This window comes from Carassius gibelio, chromosome A18 (assembly GCF_023724105.1).
Source record: "Carassius gibelio isolate Cgi1373 ecotype wild population from Czech Republic chromosome A18, carGib1.2-hapl.c, whole genome shotgun sequence".
NCBI lineage: Eukaryota > Metazoa > Chordata > Actinopteri > Cypriniformes > Cyprinidae > Carassius > Carassius gibelio.
The window spans coordinates 12855528-12881628 of record NC_068388.1 but is presented as its reverse complement, the minus strand read 5'-3'; the positions used below and the strand labels follow the sequence as shown (position 1 = coordinate 12881628).

The window sequence follows — 26101 nt, the reverse complement described above, 5'->3', positions numbered from 1 at the left end:
TGTAAGTATGTTTTGTTATTAGTTTAAGTATTTGCTATTGAATGTTCAAATGCAGATTTTTTGCGCATGGTGTGTGTGTGAGAGAGAGAGAGAGAGAGACAGGGTCACACAGTGGAGTCAGCTGTCTTAACCGTCCGTGGCTTGTGTACTGCAAACACATATGAGCTTCATCGCTGTGTCTGTCACACCACTCTGTTCCCCTTTCAGGCTTGAACTAATGATAAAACTAAGGAAATTATTAACTGTCTTTACATTTATTTTGAAAGATGAAGCTTGCGATTATGGAAAGGTGTGTTACATTTTCGACGTGTGCTTGGGGTGTTCGGCCAATTACAATGCACTGGGTCAGCTGGCCAATCAGAGCAGGCTCTGCTTGTCGGAAGGAGGGACTTTGTAGAAAACAATGCATGCGAGTGAGGCGGGGCATAGAGGACCTACAATAATGTACAGTATTTAAAAAATAATGTGTTTTTTAAACACTAAAGCATGTCAACATATTCTGTTACACCAAATACACAAAATAATGATCTTTAAAAAAGCATCATATGACACCCTTTAAAAACTACTGAAAAATATTATGTGCAATATTGTTACCATAGATAGCAATTTTACAGTGTACAGTATATAAAAATCAATTTTAATGATAAACATCTCAAAATTGAGTTAGATCTGCTTTTAAAAACCATGAAAAAAAAGGTCAGTTGGATAAGAAATATGAACTTAATTCTGGATATATTCTCTGAAAATAGGTATATTGCATATTCACATTTTGCAAAATAGCATAATATGTAATGCAATCTTGCTTCTCAAGTAAATGTGTTAAAGGTGTTTAGATTAAGTCATTACACTACACAATGTGTATTATGTAGTATTTTAAGGCAGCAAGTATTAAATCAGATTAAAGAGTTAGTTCACCCAAAAAATTAAAATGATGTCATTAATGACTTACCCTCATGTTGTTCCAAACCCGTAAGAATTCTGTTCATCTTCAGAACACAGTTTAAGATATTTTAGATTTAGTCAACAGCTTAAGTCATTTGTGGATTAATGATTATTGGAGATGCAAACCATTTCAAATGATTCAGTTCAATTTGGTGAACTTGTTAAAGAAGATTCGTTTACATTAGAGCTGTAGTCAAGTCCAGCTTTGTCGAGTCCAAGTCAAGTCCAAGTCCAGGACTAGTCGAGACCGAGTCAAGACCGAGTCCAAAGAGGTTCGAGTCCAAGTCAAGTCCAAGTCCAAAATTTTCGAGTCCAAGTCAAGACCGAGTCCAAATGAGAGAAAAAAGGGTCTTCTTCAAAACCACACATTAACACCTAACTACTGATAATGTATGTGATGCGAGAGACAGCATATCTCTTATTCTAAGAAAATAATTTGACTTTATTATTTATAATGATCAAAAGCATGTGCAAAGTAAAAACTCTGTAGGACAGGGGTCTCCAAACTACATCCTGGAGGGCCAGTGTCCTGAAAAGTTTAGCTCCAACTGGCCTTAACACACCTGGAAGATTAGTGTGTCTAGTAAGAGCTTGATTAGCTGGTTCAAGTGTGTATAATTAGAGTTAAAGCTAACAGGGGCGTTTCACAAGATCCCGGGCCCTATGCTTAGGCAGTCCTGATTGGCCCCCATGCCCCCCACTCATGAAAATATCCAGGTAAAATAAAATATATTTCAGATTCATACTTTTCAAGGGCCCTCTCTTCCTTTGGGGCCTGGTAATCAAACTGGTTTTACCCCCAGTCCGACCCTGGGAGCTAAACTATAAAGGACACTGGCCCTCTAGAACAGAGTTTGGAGCTGTAAGGTCAAATTATTTGTATGTACTTTATTTTCATTTTATTTACTTTATAATGCTGCTTTTGCTGACATGTCTGTGGTCAAAAATGTATATGACTGATGCCTTGGCACAGTGCACAGACACAAGCAAAGCTCGGGATGTGACAAATGCGCGCAGCAAAGCTAGAAGGCATACAGTAGGTTTGGCTCTACTGGGCATGCGCACATAAATACAGCGATATTTTTGTCATACTGTGCTAGTGCTTGCATAGACTAGTCGAGCACTGTCAGAAACAATCGACTACTCCAGCATGTATTAACCATAATGCATACAAAGTGTTGGCAAGTACGATGTGAATTTTAGAATTACAATATTGCGTGGAGCTGTTACTATATGACCTATGTTACATGTAAAAATAAAATATGTAATGTAATAATTAGGGTTGTGCCTGAAGCCGAATACCTTATTCGGAATGGCAAGGTTAATGGCTTAAAAAACGAAAAACGGACAAGGAATAATTCTGCCTGAATACTCGACTGAAGCTGACACAGTCTGGTGTTTGCTAGATAACAGGTGAGCCAGGGCATCAGCGCCAGAAGTGAATGAATGTAAACTTTATGAGTGAAAAGAGCGCAAATCAAACACAGATCTCTCAGAAATCAGAGCGTTGCAAGAGTAATTTTACCTATAATAATACATCATACACGTTATAGTATTTGTATATATTTAAAGGGCAATGAATTAAAACTTAGGCTACGATGTGAAACGAATGAATAAGCACAGCGCGCTTACCAATCAAACAGCAGCATTGCGCATCTCAGTCTCTCAAAAACCAAATCAGTTCAAGAGTAGGCTAATAATCAGCTTAGACACGGATACTTGTCCTACATGTTTGCATCTTTACCTTTTGCTGGTTTGCGCGGAACACACACATCTGTTGAGTGAAGTTCATTAACATTAAGACTCGCTTAAAGTGTTCTGCGTAATGAAAATGTGCGCATTGAATGGATCCAGTCGTGTTCAAATAATCACTTAACGTTTGTAATTACATCCCTCTGCTTGCATGATAAATATTATTTTAAAAATTAATAATTATTTTAGTTTAACACGATATACTTGTTCAGTGATAACTACGAAAAAAATATATATAAAAAGTCATAAGTTGTATCCGAATGCAGATACGAAAAGTGTGATTGTAACAGATACAAATACTGGCTGTTACATGAAAATTTAAATATGTAATTTCATAATTATAAAGTTTTTAAAATGTACATATGTAATTGTTGCATAAGACTATACATAAATATGTGTTGATTGATAAAAAAAAAACTATTTAATGTGTTTTCATTTACAATAGCATGAACCACGAGTAGTCGAGTTACTCAAGTACTCATACTGTACAACAATGATTTGTATTTAATTATTGTAAAGGGTACGTTTAAGGCTATCTGGGTGTAGACGTAAATAAAACACAATCTAACAGGTATAAAATTCAATTAGAAACATCTAAACTTTTCAGGTCGCAGCAAGTGCACCGCTGCTCATGAACATCCTTTCCCGGAACAATACTGAAAGCTAAGCCAAGATGGAGAAACAGATGATCATAGTTGTACAAGGATAGCCATTTTGTAAATGAATCTATTAGCAAAGCTACTACAAGGGATGTTTAGTGCTGGAAATCCATTTATTCTTTGCTGAAACTTCTGCGTCATCATGAAGAGCGGGTCATGGTTGCCCAGCAACAGCAGACGCCACTGGAGCGTGAGCGCAGATTACAGAGTGCTTTGGAAATAAGGAGAGCAGCGCGCCTAGCGTTTTCCACACGTTTTCAGTCACAAAATCATGCAAATTTTTGCTGGACTCGGTCGAGACCAACTAGAAGACTTGGCGAGTCCAATGGCCAAGTCCGAGACAAGTCCGAGTGCAAATGCAACGAGTCCGAGACAAGTCCGAGACGACAGAAAAATGTCTCGAGTCCGGACTCGAGTCCAAGACCGGACTCGAGTACTACAGCCCTAGTTTACATCGAATGATTCGTTCGCGAACCGGATATCACTAAACTGCAGTGTTTTGAACTCGCTCACAACAGACACGGAAGAGAAGACAATGCTGAATAAAGTCGTAGTTTTTGCTTTTTTTGGACCAAAATTTATTTTCGATGCTTCAAAAAATTCGAACTGACCCTCCAATGTCACCTGGACTACTTTGAAAATGTTTTTATTACCTTTCTAACCATACTATACCATACCATATACCATACATACGTTTACAATGGAGGGACAGAAAGCTCTCGGACTAAATCTAAAATATGTTAAACTGTGTTCCGAAGATGAACGGAGGTTTTATGGGTTTGGAACAACATGAGGGTGAGTCATTAATGACATAATTTCATTTTAGGGGGAACTATCCCTTTAAGTTACTGATTGAGACGGTGGTTCTCAACCATGTAAATTTTCTCCACACAGCACAACCTCCATTCATCATGTGCTTGCGGGTAAAGTTCTACCCACCAGATCCTGCTGCTCTAAAGGAGGAGATCACCAGGTATGAGCTGCCATAATGAAATGATTCTGCTTTTTGCATTCAGTACTTAAGTCATGTGATTAAATGGCACCTGATTACAGAGCTGGCACAGTTTCTCGCATAAAAGGATAGGATTCCTTTAAGTGTAGGCCTAAAGCTCTGCTTTGATTAAGCATTACAAACCAAATGGCAACAGATTTTTGGCAGCACCACAAAGCCATTCGACTTTGCTCTGCTGGTGGTGCTTTGAAACACTGTACTTCTTTTTGCCCAATATGGCCAGTTTGCTATAAAGTGTTGCAGTATTGAAGTATTTTTGTTGGCCAACCAATAAGTAAACATCGCTCAAATTACCTTGCCCAAAAAGGATTTTTCAGTTGGCTTTTGGGATTATTGCTGAAATAAGCTCTGTGACTGTTAGATCATGTCTCAGAAATATTGGATCCTGCCCCGGACATCAGATCCTGTCAGAAAATATCAGTTTTGTCTGATATATTAACAACTAGTCAGAATGTACTAAGGGCTTGTTGTCTGATTTTTTCGAGCTCAGGGACTGAATTGCTGTTTCTCACTCACTGCTAAGAGACGATGTATGGTCAGTGACTCCTAACAGATTCCTCTGAATGATACATGATTAGCCTCTAGCTAGCAAAGTCTTGGCTGCCATCACAGTGTCTCTCTCCACCTCTTTCATCCCCTTTCAATCAGTCTGCAATGAGGCCACCCAGAAATTCACATACTCGACCTGAAAAGCGTTCTTATGATTCTGTGTACTTCTTGTAGCCTAATGAGGGGCCACTTTAATGATAGTGTATGCATATAAGTAACAAACATTTAATGCACTGGAGATGTGTAGTTCAGGTGTAGATTGATGTGTGGAGTAGGGGGAGATGTTAGTGTTTACTGTACTGTGAAATGAAATGCTTGTGGGGAACACAAAGTAATAACTTGTGCTGAAATGAGAGGAGAAGCTGGAAAGAGACTTGAAACAAGAGGATAAACAAAGAGTTGAAGCCAGGAAATTAGATGAGAGGGAGGCATGTAGAGAGTGAGCAGAAAGACTAATGAGGGATATGGCTGAGAAATAGAGGGATTATCTGAAAGGAAAAAAAAAAACATCATTTGGAGTGAGTGGAAGAATTAGCATAGTCCCTGTAAGAGAAAGAAATGTATCCTCCTTAAGCAAGGGTGAAGCAGCTGTTGGGAAATGTGGGAGAAAAAAAGTGATTCTGTCTCTCTCTCGATTTCTTCTGCCACTCATAATTCCACAGTAAATCCATGCTTAGTTTTTCCGTGTTTGGAAATTCTCAGGTCTTGAAACAAGATTATTGTTCAACACCATGCACAAATTTGTCATCAGCATTGTAATTTCCATGGCAAACAAGTCACTCATGCCCAAGCTGCATCCTAGCAACTAGCAAAGCAGCACATGCTCCATTCATTCTTCTTTGACTAATTATATACTGAAATGAAATTTTATATATATATATACAGTATTGTTCAAAATAATAGCAGTACAATGTGACTAACCAGAATAATCAAGGTTTTTCGTATATTTTTTTATTGCTACGTGGCAAACAAGTTACCAGTAGGTTCAGTAGATTCTCAGAAAACAAATGAGACCCAGCATTCATGATATGCACGCTCTTAAGGCTGTGCAATTGGGCAATTAGTTGAATTAGTTGAAAGGGGTGTGTTAAAAAAAATAGCAGTGTGGCATTCAATCACTGAGGTCATCAATTTTGTGAAGAAACAGGTGTGAATCAGGTGGCCCCTATTTAAGGATGAAGCCAACACTTGTTGAACATGCATTTGAAAGCTGAGGAAAATGGGTCGTTCAAGACATTGTTCAGAAGAACAGCGTACTTTGATTAAAAAGTTGATTAGAGAGGGGAAAACCTATAAAGAGGTGCAAAAAATGATAGGCTGTTCAGCTAAAATGATCTCCAATGCCTTAAAATGGAGAGCAAAACCAGAGAGACATGGAAGAAAACGGAAGACAACCATCAAAATGGATAGAAGAATAACCAGAATGGCAAAGGCTCAGCCAATGATCACCTCCAGGATGATCAAAGACAGTCTGGAGTTACCTGTAAGTACTGTGACAGTTAGAAGACGTCTGTGTGAAGCTAATCTATTTTCAAGAATCCCCCGCAAAGTCCCTCTGTTAAAAAAAAGGCATGTGCAGAAGAGGTTACAATTTGCCAAAGAACACATCAACTGGCCTAAAGAGAAATGGAGGAACATTTTGTGGACTGATGAGAGTAAAATTGTTCTTTTTGGGTCCAAGGGCCACAGGCAGTTTGTGAGACGACCCCCAAACTCTGAATTCAAGCCACAGTACACAGTGAAGACAGTGAAGCATGGAGGTGCAAGCATCATGATATGGGCATGTTTCTCCTACTATGGTGTTGGGCCTATTTATCGCATACCAGGGATCATGGATCAGTTTGCATATGTTAAAATACTTGAAGAGGTCATGTTGCCCTATGCTGAAGAGGACATGCCCTTGAAATGGTTTTCAACAAGACAATGACCCAAAACACACTAGTAAACGGGCAAAGTCTTGGTTCCAAACCAACAAAATTAATGTTATGGAGTGGCCAGCCCAATCTCCAGACCTTAATCCAATTGAGAACTTGTGGGGTGATATCAAAAATGCTGTTTCTGAAGCAAAACCAAGAAATGTGAATGAATTGTGGAATGTTGTTAAAGAATCATGGAGTGGAATAACAGCTGAGAGGTGCCACAAGTTGGTTGACTCCATGCCACACAGATGTCAAGCAGTTTTAAAAAACTGTGGTCATACAACTAAATATTAGTTTAGTGATTCACAGGATTGCTAAATGCCAGAAAAAAAAAATGTTTGTACAAAATAGTTTTGAGTTTGTACAGTCAAAGGTAGACACTGCTATTTTTTTGAACACACCCCTTTCAACTAATTGCCCAATTGCACAGCCTTAAGAGCGTGCATATCATGAATGCTGGGTCTTGTTTGTTTTCTGACAATCTACTGAACCTACTGGTAACTTGTTTGCCACGTAGCAATAAAAAATATACTAAAAACCTTGATTATTCTGGTTAGTCACATTGTACTGCTATTATTTTGAACAATACTGTATATATATATATATATATATATATATATATATATATATATATATATATATATAGTTTTACCCCTTACATTTTAAAAAATTACTATCATAAAAAATGACACTTAAAAATAATATTAGAACAGAAATAATATCTCCCTTAAATGAGATTATTTAATATTAAATATTATCTTCCTGTTAGAAATATGTATCCAATTTCTGTGTTTGTTGGATTATCTGAAAATAATTTGAATGGAGTGCATATCCCACAGAGCAAAAACAAGCATCTCAGCCGAATACTTTGCCATTTAGCTGTACCTATATTTGGCCTGTCCTTTTCCAGAACCAAATGACACTGACACGTAGAGTGTGTTTCCATAAATGGCAGGTTACTGATAAAGAAGGAAGCCGATATGTAGGCCAGAAATTGTCTGGTGGCTACAGAAATTGCCATTTAGCTTCTGTCACCAAGAGAGAATTCAGGGAACATAATTGCATTTTTAGCTCCTATGACCTCTTAAGCAAAAACTATTAGTTCTAGCAGGGCTGGCCTACTTTGAGAAGTTAAAGACAAGCATGTCACTCTTTACTCATGAGACAACTGTTGTACTGAAGGTGAGAAGAACCGAGTGCCAGATTGGGACTGGATTGATTAATGAATAGAAAATGTGACATTGGTGGATGAGGAGGCTTTTGAAGTTTTTCATCACATAAAGCAATCAGTATGTAAATATGTTTAAAATGTATTCTTTCCATCCCATTAAAAATGTAATCTATAAGCTCTAAATGCATAATAATAAAAAGTAGCATCTACTGTATGTTTATAACATTATATCACTGCGAGAGAGATGTTGGGTCCAGGGACAAAGACACTTGGGTGTTGCAGTATATTTTACTGCTGCAGTATTTTTGACTAGTCTCTCTTTTCCCCAACTTGATATCAATATCTTTTGACACAGCAGTCTGCTTTAAGTATCTCTTCCCAAAACAACAATCATGTTCTCAATTTATTCCCTATTCTGAAAACAAAGAGCTCAATTTAACAAAATCAAAGAGAAATATTCAGCATGTTTTGTGGGAGATTTAAATCCACATATATTTTTTTCTCCTAAAGTGAAATTTCACATTGCACATCTGTGTCCTTCATTATCAGCCCTCATCATTACAGGCAAATAGTGAAACATTTACATTTAAATTTATTCATTTGGCAGATGCTTTTATCCATAGTCACTTACAGTTGAGGATTTATCATAAGATGGCAATAATCAAGAATTGCCCGTTATACAAGGTTTCACAAGTTAGGAAAGGAGGATGGCAAGAGAACAGAAAAAGTGAAAAAAAATATATATATTTTTTTTAAATGATCATAATTTGGGGTCAGTTAGAAAACAAGAAATGGTGCTGCATCCGGAATCATTTGCAGAGGTCTGATTGAACACGTTGGAAGTCCAGCTAGAAGAGCATAGCAATAGTCCAACCTAGAAGTGACAAGAGCCTAGACGAGAAGCAGTGTAGCATGCTCTGTTAGGAAAGGTCTAATTTTCCTGATGTTGTGTAGTGCAAACCTGCATGACCGTGCTGTTTTTGCAATGTGATCTTTAAAGATCGGCTGATCATCAAGGATCACCCCAACATTCCTGGCCGAACTCGATGGGATTATCGTTCATGAGCTCAATTCAATGGTAAAACTGGTACTATACTGACTGACAAGGCTTGGAAGATGACATTTTTTGTCTTTGCCATCTTGAACTACAGGTGATCCTCTTTTATTTGAGATCTGAGCAGGTACTGTTGAATCATTTAGTTGAGATGAGTAGAACTGCGTGTAGGCATAGCAATGATATGATATGCACCTGAATGATGGGTCCCAGTGATGTAGTGTATATAGAGAAGAGGAAGGGTCCAAGAACTGATCCGTGAGGAACCCCAGTGTACAGTTGATGTGTTTTGGATACCTCTCCTCCCCAAGCCACCCTGAAGGACCTACCTGTGAGGTAAAACTCCAACCAGTGGAGTGCAGTTCCAGTGATATCCAGCGATGAGAGGGTGGACAGGAGAATTTGATGGTTAACATCTAGGAGATAGATCTAGGAGAATAAGAACTGAAGATTTGGACTCTGTAGCGCTTCAATGACTGACAGCAAGGTTTCTAGTAAAATGGTCACTTTTAAATCCAGGTTATTGTCCAGCTGGTTGTTCTGTGAGAGGATGGAACACACTTGGTTGAAAACAATTACAATTTTGCTATGAAAGGAGAGTATTGAATGTTTTGAAGAGTTTGCATGCGTGTAAAGCATTGTTGCTCTTGTTATGGAAGAAGTCGTTTTGACATCTTGGGCTTTGGTGGAAAATAAAGATAGCAGTGACTGATACCTGCTGAGATCAGCTGAATCTTTTGAGTAGCACCATTTTCTCTCTGCTGCCCTGAGTATAGTCTGACGCTTATGGGGGGGGGGGGGGGGGCATCAAATAAGCAGGGGTTGGAGGGAGTAGCGTGTGCTGGTCTGGAGGAAATAGAATTTATATTGTCTAGACAGCGAGCTAGGGTGGAAAATGGAATATCTGTTCCACAATTCACATCTTATGATGCGAAGTGTGCAGGGGTGGGAAGAGAGGATGTTACCACAGAGGATAATTGAGAAGTTTAACTTTTTATTTACATAGTCAAACAAAAATGTGAAGGATAATGGAATACATGAAGTATTTTCTCACTCTGTTTGTCTTCATGTGCTTACTCCATATCCTGGATGCAGATATCTCGTCTTCCTACAGATCAAAAGAGATCTGTACCACGGTCGTCTCCTCTGTAAAACATCGGATGCGGCCATGTTGGCAGCTTACATCTTGCAAGGTAAAGTAGAAATAGAAATTAATACCTAATACAAAAACTGCGTGATGACTACCATTCAGAAGTTTGTGGTCAGTAAGTAGAAATATATCATAGTTTAGAAACCCAACTGATTTGAACATTGATAATAATAAGAAATGGTTGTAGAGCCACAAATCAGCATATTAGAATAATTTCCTAAGGATCATGTGACACTAAAGACTGGAGTTAAGGCAGGTGAAAATTCAGTTTTGTTAGCACAGGAATAAATTAAATAAATTATATTCTCAAATCAAGTTCTAGTCTAAAGAGATGTTTGAATGGAAAATAGTGTCTCTGAGAGCGGGAGACGCACAGTAATGTTCTTTGACAGCTTGATCAGGGGCATGCTTTGGACAACGCTTTTGATTAGAAGATGAAATGTTCCATTACCTCAGAGCACAGAGCAATGGTCAGGACTCAGGGATGCTTATGAGTTTCAAGTGCAGAAGCAAACGGCATATTAAAAATGCCACAAAACCCCACATCGTGCCTGCAAAAAGAACAGATGACTTTCAACACTTCCATTAATTAATATTAATTCCATTAATACATTAGAGGATGTTCATTAAGAAAACACATTAACATGTCCTAAAATGCATCTGAGTGATGTGGTTGAATGATGAAAGATTGATATATGTGTCGGCTTTAGTGCTGAGGTTGGACTCTATGAATGGTGGCTTGATGAAAGATTGATATTTATGACCACTTTGCAGCTGAGATTGGAGACTATGACCCAGGAAAGCATCCAGAGGGCTACAGCTCCAAGTTTCAGTTCTTCCCCAAGCACTCAGAGAAGCTGGAAAGAAGGATTGCAGAGATTCACAAGGCGGAGTTAATGTAAGTGTAACCTTTCCCCTCCTTTTTTATTGCATATTGCTCAGGAATTATGGAAAAGTCTCTTAAGAATTCCCTTCTGTCTGCTGGTTGTACATTTCTGAGCTTCATTGTTGTGAGTGATGAGGGTTGGTGACAGATTTTCTTAGGGTACATTACATTATTTAATTTTAAAAAAATTTGTCCAAAAGACTGCACACGCTAAACATTAACGTTACCAAAGTAAACATGGTTAATATGACCGCTTGGATAAATCAGACGTCAGCTTCTTATTCTCTATCACAATTGTGTATTTATTAAGTAACATATTTTATCTGTCATAAGTCTCATCTCGAGAGTTTAGCTCTGCGTAGCCTGTCATAAAAATATAATGTTTTTTTGTTTGGGAGCTTTTATAAAAATATAGAGCAGATCATTTCAGAAAGCTATAACACCAGCATTAAAAATTACAATTAAAAACTTTTTTAAATAAGTTGAGCTCAAAACTCACTTTCAGTCAGGAGCGAGTGTTTGAGATATCTTGAGCCGATGTGGATTCTAATCACTAAACAAGGCATAAATATTTATAAACTATGCAGACGACTGTGCACGCTAGGCATTAACATTACCATAGTAAACATGGTAAATATGACCACTTGAAGAAATCAGACGTCAGCTTCTTATTCTCTATCAAAATCGTGTATTTATTTTTTAACTTTATCTGTCATAAGTCTCGTCTCGAGAGTTTAGCTCCACGTAGTCTATCATAAAAATATAATAATGGTTTTTGTTCAGGAGCTTTTATAAAAATATAGATATTATCATTCATTCGAAATGTGATTTATAGGATACAAATAAACATAAACAGACTCAACTGAATGAGCAGACTATTTTCATAACGCTTAAGCGTTAAAAATAAATAAATAAAATAGAAATACATTTATTTTGGTGTGATTAATTTTGAGTCCTGATAAATTAATTCATTATGATCAATGTATCATTTATTCTATAGTAAAAAATGTGATGCTTTTGCATTTGAATATTTAACAAAGCATGCAAACAAAAGGCCGCTTTTATCATGTTTGTTTTGTGATCGTGCATTTTCCAGTGACTTATTTCCTAATTTTCTTATAATTTCTCTTTGTTGTTGACACGATTAGGTTGTGTGACGTTGTTCATGCGTGTAAAGGGCGTGTTTTAGTGAAGTGCAGCGGTGCTTCAGACTCGACAGTGGAAACGCTGCGCTATTCTGGCCTCGGTGATACTGGCACGAGGCTATAAGCCCCACCTGGTCTGTTTTAAGCCCTGGTTCGCACTGGCCCGATAGTGGAAACACGGCTAGTGTGAAATCTTGGCCCTCTGTATTATTGGTCAGATTTGCTGTCAAAGCTGTAGGCCATCACTAAGCAAGCAGCACTTTGTCTCCATGTTTACATGAGCAAGTCCAATTAGCTCACTGAATGCCCTTGCTGATAAACTGCCAAACAGTCATGGGTTTAGTGATGGATTTAGTCTATTAATTACTTGCAAGGTTGTAATTTGTCTTTAGAAGCTCTTGACAATCCTTTAATGGACAGAAAATGAACATAAGACATTTAGGGAACTATGGTCACACCAAACTCGATGATCCACCAAATAGGAGCATGATTACTGCTGCCCTCTGGTGGTGGTGCTGTTCTGTGTTGAGAGCCGTCCTATCAGTGTTATTGTGGAAACTATGTTGGAAATGTAAAGGCTGCCTATTTAGAGCTTTCAAAATGATCCAGTAAATCAATCCATGAATCTGTAAGCAGCCGCTTTCTCAAAGTCATAAGGGTCACTTTTCTTCTCTGATTTGTGTTCCTAGACAAATGCATTTTTTTTCCAATTTCTGTTATAGTGATTTTACGCTTGGCAGAAAAAAATGAAACATTTTAATAAAACCCTACAAATTTGGATCAAGTCCAATACCAATGGCACAAATGTATCACAGTCCTGAAATGTAATGGGTGACTCTGCTATGCTGTTGCTGTGGTCGTTTCACCACTGAATGACACAGATGGGGTTTTATTATTTATAATGTGTTGTTTTGCAGAGGTCAAACTCCAGAAACAGCTGAGCTGAAGTTCCTGCAGAAAGCACAAATGCTTGAAACATATGGTGTGGATCCTCATCCGTGCAAGGTTAGATGGCTCTATCTGACGCATTTACTGATGACATCCAAAAGATATTGTGTACTGTGTAAAATAAATTCTTAAACTTTTATGAACCAAGAGCCCTTTCATAATGTAAGAATGTTCAGGAAACACTCTTTATTACTTTATTACTCGCAATCCTTAAGTGAGACTGAATGATTAAAAGCGATAAAGACATTTTTATGAAGAATTGCTGTTTCAAATAAATGCTGTTCTTTTGTTGTTCTTTATCACAGTTTCCGCAAAATTTTAAGAAAAATAACTGCTTTCAACACTGATAGTAAAAAATAAATGTGTTTTGAATAGCAAATCAGCTAATTAAAATGATTACTAAGAGATGATGTAATCTTGAAAGTCATGGCTGTTAAAAAATTGATCTTTGCCATAACTAAATAAATTATATTTCGAAAGTATATTAAAACAGAAACAGTTATTTCAAAATGTAATAATATTAAACAAGATTGTGTGTGTGTGTGTGTGTGTGTGTCTTTGGTCAAATAAACGGAGCCTTATTGAGCATAAGAGACTTCTTTCAGAAACATAAAAAAAAACCTCACTTGATCTTTTGATCAGTGTTTATTACAATTTTTTGCATCAAACATATATACAGTTTTATTGCTTATAGCCATAGACTTAATTAGTTCATTAATTTATAGTCCGTAGTTTTAAATATTATGTCATGTATAAAACCACTGATATATGTTTCAATGTGGTGGGTTTCATTAAATCTTTGTATATATTTTGCTGATTTATGGAAAATGAATGGCGTTTTGTAGCTTGAGCCAAGGCCATTAAAATAGTGTTCTAAAAGTATTCTCAATGTCGCTTAGTTCTTTCAGTGTTTTTTTTCTGTTTGTCTATTGCCAGTATAATCTCAAGTAAAAGCCCATGACTACTCATTTTGTAAGTAACCCTGAAACAAAAGTGTGAAGGTTCTGTTGTTATGATCACTTGCTGTGCTGTGCTGAATCGAGTCCTCAACTCCTACTCAATGTCTGCTTGTTGAGAAACGAAGGTGACGTGGTTCTCCTCTGTCGCTGTTCATCGCAGGATGTATCTGGTAACCCGGCTTTCCTCGCCTTCACTCCGTTCGGTTTTGTCGTGCTTCAGGGGAACAAGAGAGTCCATTTCCTCAAGTGGTGAGTGACTAATACTTGCCTCTTCTCTCTACTGAACTTCTGTTGACGTCTTCGGGGGTGAGTAAACACAGATATGCGTACTGTACATGCATGCATCATGAAGCTGAAAATAAAGAGTCATTCTTGCCTTGTTCTTTTTAATTAATTAAAATGAGCTCATGTAATTTAGTTTGTAAACATTGTGTCAGCTTAATTTGATTTAATGCATTTGTAATGAGACTTCATGAATAATGCATGATAATTTTTACTGTAATCTCATCATCTAGAAGTTGCATATGTGTGTTATAGTGTATGTATTTATATATATATATATATATATATATATATATATATATATATATATATATATATATATATATATATATAACATATATATACATTGTAAATTAATAGGACAATAATACGTATAAAACATGTATGTATCTATAGATTGATAAAAAGGTAGATTTTTCATGTATTATTCATGTAAACTTTCTCTCTGTTCATAATCATTATATTGTAGTTACATAAGTTACAATCCTACAATCACATAATATTTACTTTTTATAGCATTTATATATTTGATATATATTATATACATTCTAAATGTATCTACATTATAATACCTTAATATAAGTATTCTTCTTCCACTTGAACAGGAACGAGGTGACCAAACTGAAGTTTGAAGGAAAGACATTCCATATATATGCAAATCAGAATGAGGTGAGAACAACAATTACTCCAACACTGGTGAAGTCGGAGAGAATAACAATATACCAAATTGTCATGATAATGACACAATCTGTGAAGCTTTAATAATTCCCTTCAACGGCAGTCCTGCATTAGTGAACCTTTAATGACTTTTTGTTATGCACAGGACAAAAAGATCATCTTGACATACTTCGCACCAACTCCAGAGGCCTGCAAGCACCTTTGGAAATGCGGTGTTGAAAATCAAGCCTTCTACAAGTACGTTTTTCCACTCCTCCTTTCTTCGAGACGAAATTAATATTGTCATTTCATCCCCCAGAGCATGATATTTAAGCTGAATAAAGACCTATTCGGATAGGATACATTTTCTAAATGACGCTTAAGTTACAGATATTATGACCTGACATCCGCGATTCCACGGATCAGTTCGGATGGGACTAACAACTCCATGTTTCTTACAGAAATGGGAGGGTCTGTTTTCTACATCTGGTCATAGCAGAGATCACATGCTCTGTATGCATGCATTGCATATAGTCATAAACTATAACATCAACTACAACAACTATGTTTAATTTTAGTAAGGATACATATGTAATTACAATTTTTGAGTAATTAATGTGAGTAATCTCACCTGCCGTTGATATTACAGTAACCAGGCTTAACAGTTTACAAGATCTGGCTCTTGAAAAGCAGTAGGTAATTTGCACTGGAATTATTACAGAAGTTGTGTGAGAAAAACACAGACATGCCAGGTTTGGACGGGATTAAAAATCCCTAAGTACGCCTGTGAAACACAAATTTCTCTGGAAAACTAGTCCCGTTCGAATATTGCTTTAATAATGCAGGACCCTTCTGCAAGTGTCGTCTGGACATCTACCTGCACGTCTAGATGCAGTCACTGTTTTTACCTCGCGGGGGTCATCTAATGGAACAGCCACGTGTTGAGAATGACCTTTACTGCTTGAGCAATGAGAGATGGATTCTGCTAGCTCCTCCGGAGGGATGTCCGTGCCCGTTTCAGTCTTGGTTGATTGCACATGTCCTTGGCCACGGCATGGGAAGTGTTTAAAGTGACGTACAGCTCAAGGCGGACCACGGTGTTACGGATGAGTGGGTTTCTAAAAGGAGAGCGCAGTTTCACAACACTGCAAGCCATCGCTGGTTTTTTCTCTGTTTTATGAAGAACGATTTTGGCTGACTGAGGCGACATCTTTGGAACAAAAGTCTGTTTCAGCACTCATCATGAAGTGTGGGAAAGCTCAATTTAGGTGAAGGGAATGGTGTAATCACTGATTTGGCAAGGCGCCTTATTAAAAGTGAATCTACATCGTATTCTAAGTCTGACTGAATTCATTCTGCTGGGGCAAAGAGAAATTTGTAGCTGTAGTTAAAGTCCCCTAGAGAAGGGGAATTGGTGGCAGGTGAAGGCAGATGATATCTGAAAAGTGGGTTTTGTGATTCACATAAAGGCCGTCTTTGGGGAAGGAGAATCCATACCTGGTGATGAAAAGCCTGAATCAAATGTTCACCAGAGACCATCTCAAGCTCTGTCTGAGGTTTCAGTCAATAGGAAGGTTAGAATATATGTTCTTGCTTTAGAAACAAAACTTCTTTTAGCTTGTCAGTGGGGTAGGTGATATGACAGAATTTGACTTATAAAAAATGGTTGCAGTAATTTTATTTAACTGTAATGCGATATACTGTTGTTTTGCTTGGAGTTCAACAAACTTATATATATATATATAAATTAAATACAATTAACAAGTAAATACAACTAAGTTTAATTAGATGCAATGGAAACGTAGTTTATATCACATTTAGGTAATTATATTTTTTAATTTGGAATTTCATGAATGCAATGTAAGTAATAGGATTATTCATAACAATGGATAAATGTAAAGCATTTAATTTTTTTCTCCCACAAATGTCAGATTTATGTAGTTTTTTTAGTTAAATCCAAAAGATTGTAACATTTATATTGGAAATCTGAAGACATTCTGATTTAACATATAAAAGAAATGCTGAAAGTTTATTTATAAAAGTAACTAATATAGCCGACTATTCGGTTGTTAAGTGATGATGTAAGAAGCGCTGCTTCCGGGTCCAAGCCTCAACTCGCTTCACTTGAGAATACTACCTCAGCAGCCGTTTATGAGCACTGTTTATTCATATTAATCATTTAAGCTAAACGCTTTCAAACTTACGGTATACACTACAATCTCCGTGCTCACAGCGTCCCAAACACAAATAATTTTTATATATTTTTTTATATTTATATTTTCATTGTCTGGCTATCTGGGACTTCGTTATGGAGTTAAAGATTAAGATTATAACTTAGTGGTGAACAAAATTTTTACTTAGTATACATTTTCTGTCTGTATTTGTATCAAGTATCTTTTTTCTAGTAATAACATACTTTCATATTTCACCACACATTATCAATGTATGATTTGTGATGATTATTTTCAGTAAACCCTTTGAATTGGTACAGTACTTTTTACTTTTAATACTTGGGTACATTAATGACCAAGTACTTTTGTTATTTTCCTCAAAGTTGAAAAGGAGTATGTGTACTTCTACTGGAGTGATGTTTTTTAGGGTATCTGTACTTGTACCCCAAGTACTTGTTTGCGCATATTGTCTACCACTGCATGTAACTCTGAATACAGATTCATAAAACAACAACAACAACAACAAAACATTAACTAAAGAATATTTTGAACAATTGATGACAGCAATGTCATATTTTAAGAGAGAAATTATTCTTAATTCAAACTGTTTAGTTTAGAAACAGTGAGTTGTGTTAGCTATTTGGTTTGACTGTTTGTTTCACACAAATGTGCGTTCTTAGAGCTTAATCTTTCCTCTCTGCCCCTCGTCAGGTTGGAGAAGTCTAGCCAGGTTCGTACGGTGTCCAGCAGTAACCTGTTCTTCAAGGGGAGTCGTTTTCGCTACAGGTAAGTGCGGACAGACAGACAGACAGACACAGCACGGGTCACTGCCGATGGACCGCCACTGCCTCAGGGGTCCCTGCTCCAAAAACAGCCTGCTGTCCTCATCATGGTCAAATAGAGGTGACTGCTTTGGAGCCAATGCACCACAACCTGCTGCGGATGGAGCTGTTCAAACAGGCCACCTTTTAAACAGACGTTTACTTAATACCAGCAATTGTAACAGATGAATGGAGCCATCGGGGCAATTAAACAAACAGCACAATCAATTATTAAAGTGGGCTCTCAGGCTCTAACACCTTATTAGGAAATTGATAACAGTTATTTTCTCACTCCTATGTAAGGAGACAGGGAGGATTCTAAGGCACTGGAGTCCATTGAGAGTTTTTTGTTTAAAGAATAGTAGTTCAGCCACAGCCTGAGAGGCAGAGATTGAGTTAAGAGAGGGGACTCGATAAGGTTAATCTAATTCCTGAGCTTCATGGACTCTAGAAGCAGCGGTCACCATCTCTCACAGTCACAGAGATCACAGTTCCCACCAAAATGGAACGAGTGACCTGTAACGTATTTCTAGTTAGCGAAAATTTTAGCATGGTTGTGCAACTATTTGGGAAAAATATAATAGGTCCCCTCGAAAACGAGATGTTACATCTCAAGGGGTTTTCCTCTTCACAATAAATTTGACAAATATAATATAATATAATATAATATAATATAATATAATATAATATAATATAATATAATATAATATAATATATAAAGTTTTTGGTGACAGTATAAATGCAAGGAACATTTTAGATATTTTAGATATTAGAGATATTTCTGATATAATATAATATAATAACATAGTTTTTGGTTACAGTATAAATGCAATTACATGTTTTTATATTTGTTTTAGATATTTCCAATATAATATAATATATTAAAATAGTTTTTGGTTACAGTATAAATGCAATGAGATTTTTATTTTATTCGTTTTAGATTTGGTTACAGTATAAAGGCAATGATAATTGTAGATTTTAAGGCAATGGTAATTGTAGATTTATTTATTTATATATATATACATATATATATATATATATATATATATATATATATATATATATATATATATATATATATATATATATTAGATATTTCTGATATAATATAATACATTAAAATAGTTTTTGGTTACAGTATAAATGCAAAGAGAATTTTAGATATTTGTTTAAGATATATTTTAGATATTTCTGATTTAATATAATAAAATAGTTTTTGGTTACATGCAAAGAGAGCAAAACTAATAGCAAAACTTGGTCGTTTTGTATGTTGGTTCAGGGTTGTCCTTATCTAAGGTCCTCAGAGGAGTTGGCATCATCTCTTCTCAGGTGTTCAGTAATCTCAGATCTTTGTCAGGGCTGGATCCAGAGTGAAGCTTGTGTAATTCCTAGTAACCTCAGGGTGCCCATCCCGTGGCAGAAATGGAGAAGCAAATAGAGAAATATTAGCATAGCTGCTATTCAAACCAAGTAAAACACGATGATGTGTTCAAACCAAGAAAATAATAATGTGCATTTGATCAGATATAACTGAAGTACAAGGTTATGAGATGCATTATGTGAATGCTTGGCTAAAGAGAGAAACTTATCAGGAAGTCTATTCCAGAGTTTAGGAGCCAAATGCGGTACGCAGCCAGAGTGGAGATTGTAAAATTGCGTCAATATGATCATATTTTCTCGACTTGGTAAGAACTCCACTGCATTTTGACTACCTGTAGCTTGTTTATTGAGGATGCAGGCAACCAGCTAGAAGTGCATGCAGTTTGGCAATGTGTCTAAAATGGAAGAATGCTGTTTTTGTAACATGGGAAATATTATTTCCAAAAGACAAGTTGCAGTCTAATATAACACCCACATTTTTGACTGTAGAGGATGTAACAGTCCGTCCGTCTAGATGCAAATTGTCAATTCTGTGTACAATTTTTTGGTCCAATAATATCTCTGTATTATCCAAATTTAATAGGAGAAAATTATTGGCCATCCAATCTTTTCAACTTTTAACACACTCTGTTAGCTTAGATAATTTTGAAGTTTCATCTGGTCTTGCTGAAATATGTAGTTGAGTATCATCTGTATATAAATTTAATTTTCTTTTCCATTGAATATAATATAATATAATATAATATAATATAATATAATATAATATAATATAATATAATATAATATAATATAATATAATATTTTGTTTTTGGTTACAGTATAAATAAAGAACAAGGTCTTGGTCCACTTAAAGAGGTCTTTATGTATCTTTTCAACTACATATTTATGGGTATTTGGTTTGATAAGGGAAATTATGCCAAAAAAATTCAGCAGGGGGAACTGGATACGCCAGTTGTTTTTGTTTCATTTCAGTGGAAGAGTAGCCAAAGAGGTAATGGAACAGAGTGCAAAAATTAAACGGGAACCTCCAGAAATACACAGGTATGCATGAGTGCCCATCTGTTAACCATATAATTGCTCACACTGCAATTGTATTAACTGTATAATTGCTTACAGTGGGTCACATTTTTTTGGTGGCATCTTTTTTGTATGCATGCAAGCATGTCAAGTAAGACTGACTGATGTCTGTAGTTATAGGACGTACTGTAATGTGATAAATGGGTGTGTTGATACAGTACTGAGTGTGTATGTGGTCACAGGGCTGGCTTGGTGCCCAGCAGAAGCTGTCCATCCATCACGCATGGGCCGCGGCTGAGCAGTGTCCCACGGACCCGCCGGAGAGCCGTACACATATCCATCATGGAAGGTGAGAGTCCAGTCCTTTAACCTGAGTTCAGCTCTACCCTTAAACCCCGAAATCACAGACAGAGCACTACGTCAAAGCACTCAATGGTTTGTAATGTCATTAAAATGCTGTAGAAAACTGCCGACTTTCAGTATAGCAAATTAAACTTTATAAAAAGACGAAAATTTATGCCATGAAGAGAATATAGTCACTAAAGTAGTCATGGAAACTTTAGCTTATTGTAGGGAATATTGTAGCATGTTTTTGTCGATCATGTTTTAGATACTGTATGTGTGTGTGTGCATATATGAGTGTATTTTTGCCTAGTAACATTTCTGATATTTCCAATAAATATTTATTTTTGTTTTTATAAATGAATATAGTTTCACTGTATTTACAATTGATTTCTATATAAAAATAATGAATTATACAGTTTTGCCTTTTGTGTGTTTATAATAGTATGCATTTTATGTAAAATGTGTAATGTATTAATTAAAAGGTATTTATTTTTATTTATATATTTTTTAATTACTATAATTTTTATTTCATAAAATACTTTACTTACAGACACACATACATAGATTGCAAAATAAATAAATAAATACAAAAAAATAACTATATATATATATATATATATATATATATATATATATATATATATATATATATATATATATATATAGTTAATTTTTAATGTATTTATTTTGCACACTACACACACATGCCTTCACCAAAGTTGACAAGTTGACTGCATTCAGTAATATGAGGCTGAACCGGCCGTCACTTGAAGGAGTGGAGATGCAGGTGCTCCTGTCAGTCACACCACTCTATTTCTGAGCCAGCTTATAACAGTCAGTGCTAACAACTCGATGTGTCACCATCTGTGCCATCTTGACCCACCCATCCAAGGTTTACCGGTGTCTGCCCACCCCTTGATTCTGGGTCTCATCTAATGAGCCAAACTAGCATCTAGCACTAGCATCACAGCAGACCACTGCCCACTCTTAACATGAGTCCACTCTACATAGACAGTGTAGTTAAGCCTCCGGTCACTAGATCCACTCTGAAACTGTGATACAGCTCACAAAAGACCATCTTAAGATGTTGTGAGGAGCTCTTGTCTGTTGTGCGATCGGCTCAGAGAGCTGGGGAGGATAAGTCTACTATTCATGTGCTGACTGTGAGTCTTCAATGAGTATAAATACCCTCATCTGAAAATAGACGGGACCTTTCTCACCATTTAAGTCAATGACTGTTGGAGGAGGGAGGAGGTGAGAGGCCTGGCCTGGGTAGGATTTGCCACCACTGTCTCGGGTGCCTACTCTGCCGTTTACCAGCATAGCCAAGCTTTAAACCAGCAGCCCACGGTGGAAATAGGGCACCGGTGACAGGGTTTATAGTTGTTCACATGCTCTCTGAAGACGTTCGGCAGCTGCAGACGTTCACTTTTTGGAGCTAAACATGGTGAAGTGCCTAATCCGCATCACCACCCGGGTGAATGTCCACCTGCGCATGATCAACCACTGCTATCGAGATGTAAAGGTACGGGTGCTGAGTTTGGGGCCTCGTATGCTGGGAAAGGCCCTGGGTGTGCTGCCCCTTTACCCAGCCCTCACGGGGCAGCAGGACCAGCTGCGGGCATCACCTTTGCCCATGACTTCACCATCTTATGCAGTGCCCACCACAGCTTTAGGTAAAGTCTAATGTGTGTTTTTTTGTGCACCAGATTGATTTTTTTTTATTTTATTTTTTTTATTATTATTAGGTTTTACTGAAGATCTTTTGCAGTAAGATGTATTTTATTTCTGCTTTGTTTTGATGAAATCGGATTAGGTGGGTTAGAATAAAAAAAGGCAGGTAATGGAATTTCTGTTGGTGTTGCTGCTGTGGTAGTGTTTGTTCTCAAGCTTAAAAAGCTCTTTGAGATGTGAAGTGCTTAAATTCTGCAGTACATGCATTGCCGTTTAGGGTCAGTAAGATTAAAGAAATGAATGCTTTTTCTGAGCAAGGATGCAATAAATTGTTGAAAAGCGACGGTAAATACATTTAAGCTTTGTGTTTATTAAAGAACTTTATAAATATTGTTAAGTTGCAAAAGTGTTTTCAACACTGATAAGAATAATAAATGCTTCATGAGCACTAATTCAGCATTTTAGAATGATTTTTGAAGAATCATGTGACACTGAAGACATCACAAGATTAAATTACATTTTGAAGTATATTAAATTAGATATAAGTTGTTTTAATAATTACGGTTAACTGTTTTTTTTAATTATTATTATTTTATTAAATACATGCAGAATTGGTGAGCATAATTTTATTTAAATACATTTGAACAAATCTTACCGCCCCCAAACTTTTAAATGATACAGTACATTTCATTTTAAGGAATTATTTGCATTACTTGTACCTAAAAATGCTGACAAACACGACTACTTAAAAACATTTGGTTATTGACAGAATCGAGAAAAGGTTCTTTCTATGTCCTGATTATGATAAATAGTGCAAATCAGAAGCTTGAAAGCTGTAGAAGCATTTCTGGATGTTCATTAATCCACAGTCTGCAAGTGGAAGACATACAGTGCTGTTACTAATCTTTCAAGGAGTTGCCATCCTGCAGACGTCACAATAAGAAGACTGAGAGTGAAATGCAGCTGAAAAAAGAACTGCAGGAGTTGCAGAAACGTTCAGCATAATGTTTGAAGGACTGCAGCCTGAAATTAAAACCTGATTCCAGTTAAAACCTGATTCCAACTAAACAATTTTAAAGGGATTTCAAAAACTATGATGCTAATGGATGGATGCCATTATTCCTAAAGTGGATGTAACAGTCAGCTAGTATTGCAAGTTCACATTTTTCACAGTCTGGTCTGTGAATGTTTAAACGACTGTATTTTCACTATTGTATTGCAAATACAATTAGATTGTGTTTGTCTGTTATTTTAACCTGGTTTGACAGCAGTACACATTCTTATGAATTATTAATGCAGATTACAGGTAAATACAGAGGCTTCACAACCTGAGCTATTACATTCCTGGCTCTTTAAACTCTGATAAATGAGACCTTAGTTCAGCTTTATGCACTAAAGCAGATGTGCTTTCATGTGACCATTTTTCTCTTTGGCGGGATGTTTAATATTGTGAATGAGAGGCCTTTGGTCGAGCAGTAAAATGTCACATTGTCAAGAGATGAAATCTTAATCTTAATCCTTAACATCAGAATAGAGACATAACATATCTGCAGTGACACGCTCAAGAATCTAATGCTCAGCAAAACTCGTATGCTTGCTTTAGGAAAAGGGTATGTGAGAACTGAAGTGCAAGGATTTATGGCAAATTTGCAGCATCCTCTCTTCATGGTCTGTGGTTGCTTACTGTGACAAATCCTCTTAACATCATGGTGTTAAAGTGAATATCCTTAAGAACAGAAGTATACCTCCCGATGGATTCTATATATCATGTAACTTCTGTATTGCTTTAAAATGGACTGGTATCACAAAAGCTATTTAAAGCCTTTCTAAGTTAATAAAGATTAAAGATTGTGTACAGAACATACATTTGATTGTTGAAGTGAGGTCTAGTCCTTTTGATTTACCGTGTACTGCTAATTGTTACAATGCCTCAACAAATTGGCTGTTTGCCTGTCAGTATTTTTGTTTCCCTGTGCTTTGCTGAGGCCTGTGGGGGCTTGAAGTACAGTGTCTATAAGAACAAACGAGCTGGGAAATGACTTTTCACATTAACGCTCTGGTCTGCTTTGCTCCGAGCACATTACTGCACTCTAGGCCTGTGATTCAGTATTTGGAAATGTCACCTGTATGAGACCCTTCGAATATTCTCCCTCAAGCACAGTACACACCATGACATTTTTTTTTTTTTTTTTGTTCTTTCCGATTGCTTCTTGTCCGACTGTATGAAAGTACACCTTTGAGGTATTGTGTAAAAAAGCAAGGCTGGAATAAGAACCTGAGACTCTAGAGTCTGGACATGATTGACCGGATGTACTTTTGGCAGGAAAAATTGAAATGTAACCATAGGCTTATGTTGTTAATGTAGAAATCACATGACCAATGACAAACATAGCCTCACTTTTATTTCTAATTCAAGCGTCAACCTTTCAGTCTTGAAACCAAGTGACTTAAACAGCAATTCATTGACTGGCCAATAGAGACTGGTTTCAAAAGGGAGTCAATCCCATAGACACCCCATGTTAAAATGCCCAACTTTACAGCAGAAAAATAAAATGTTTACAGTCTGGTACAAAAACAGATTTTGTTATATATATAATTTATTTTGCCCTTGATGAAAACTGTGAGGGGGGTAAATTATTTAAAAATTCATCCATTTAAATTATATTAAGCTTTAAAGTTCTGCATAATTTATTTGCACGGCCACTTGAGTGACAGATGGATTGCCGCTGCTGTCACCACTGTTGAGCTAGGTGGGTGTGCTTTCAGCAACCATCTCCACCTACTTCCGGCCTCTTTGCCCATTTTTGATTATCTGAGAGAGAAGTGCGGTGACACACTGCCAAAATGGAGATGGCCAGCTCCGCCCACTTTAGGCTTCAAAAATGCTCTTCAGAAACCTACGTGTAATGTCAAGGACTTTTTTTTACAGTCTATGGTCCAATCACATGCACAATTCACACTTTGCGTGTCGGAATGTTCAAACCCCAATATCTTACTTTAAGATTACGTTCGGGGAAGTCGTGGCCTAATTTTTAGACAGTCTGACTCGCAATCGAAGGGTTGTGAGTTCGAGTCTCGGGCCGGCAGGAATTGTGGGAGTGCATGTATAGTTCTCTCTCCACCTTCAATACCACGACTGAGGTGCCCTTGAGCAAGGCATCGAACCCCCAACTGTTCCCCGGGCGCTGCAGCATAAATGGCTGCCCGCTGCTCCGGGTGTTTGTTCACAGTGTGTGTGTGCACTTCGGATGGGTTAAATGCAGAGCACGAATTCTGAGTATGGGTCACCATACTTGGCTAAATATCACGTCACGTTTTTTTATCAGACTTATTCATTTACATTTTTTAATACCCAGTCATACAAGTAATATGAAGAAAACAAATTATTTCAGGAAAATAAAATATTTACCATATGCAGTTCATATATGTGTACATTATTCTTCTATTATATCATATTGATATTCATACTAGCATTTAATGCCAGAGTTTAATGGGTAAATTATGTGTATGTAAATGTAAAATTCACTTTTCCGTGTTCAAAAAATTCAGTAAACACACAGACTTTCATTTGTGCTAGTAAGATGAATGTGGGGTGGGTGCTTCTTTCA

At 36.7% G+C, this 26101-nt stretch overlaps 1 protein-coding gene across 1 annotated transcript in view; it reads left to right on the top strand.

Annotated features, from left to right (window-relative positions):
* LOC127934672 (FERM domain-containing protein 5) overlaps positions 1 to 26101 on the top strand; it is a 144911-nt gene that overhangs the window by 113525 nt on the left and 5285 nt on the right. The window contains exons 4-13 of the mRNA XM_052532207.1: positions 4248 to 4326; positions 10154 to 10251; positions 10983 to 11106; positions 13157 to 13244; positions 14307 to 14395; positions 15034 to 15097; positions 15252 to 15343; positions 17968 to 18042; positions 20430 to 20498; positions 20717 to 20823. Coding sequence (XP_052388167.1) covers positions 4248 to 4326; positions 10154 to 10251; positions 10983 to 11106; positions 13157 to 13244; positions 14307 to 14395; positions 15034 to 15097; positions 15252 to 15343; positions 17968 to 18042; positions 20430 to 20498; positions 20717 to 20823 — 885 coding nt within the window. The remainder of the gene's footprint in view (positions 1 to 4247; positions 4327 to 10153; positions 10252 to 10982; positions 11107 to 13156; positions 13245 to 14306; positions 14396 to 15033; positions 15098 to 15251; positions 15344 to 17967; positions 18043 to 20429; positions 20499 to 20716; positions 20824 to 26101) is intronic.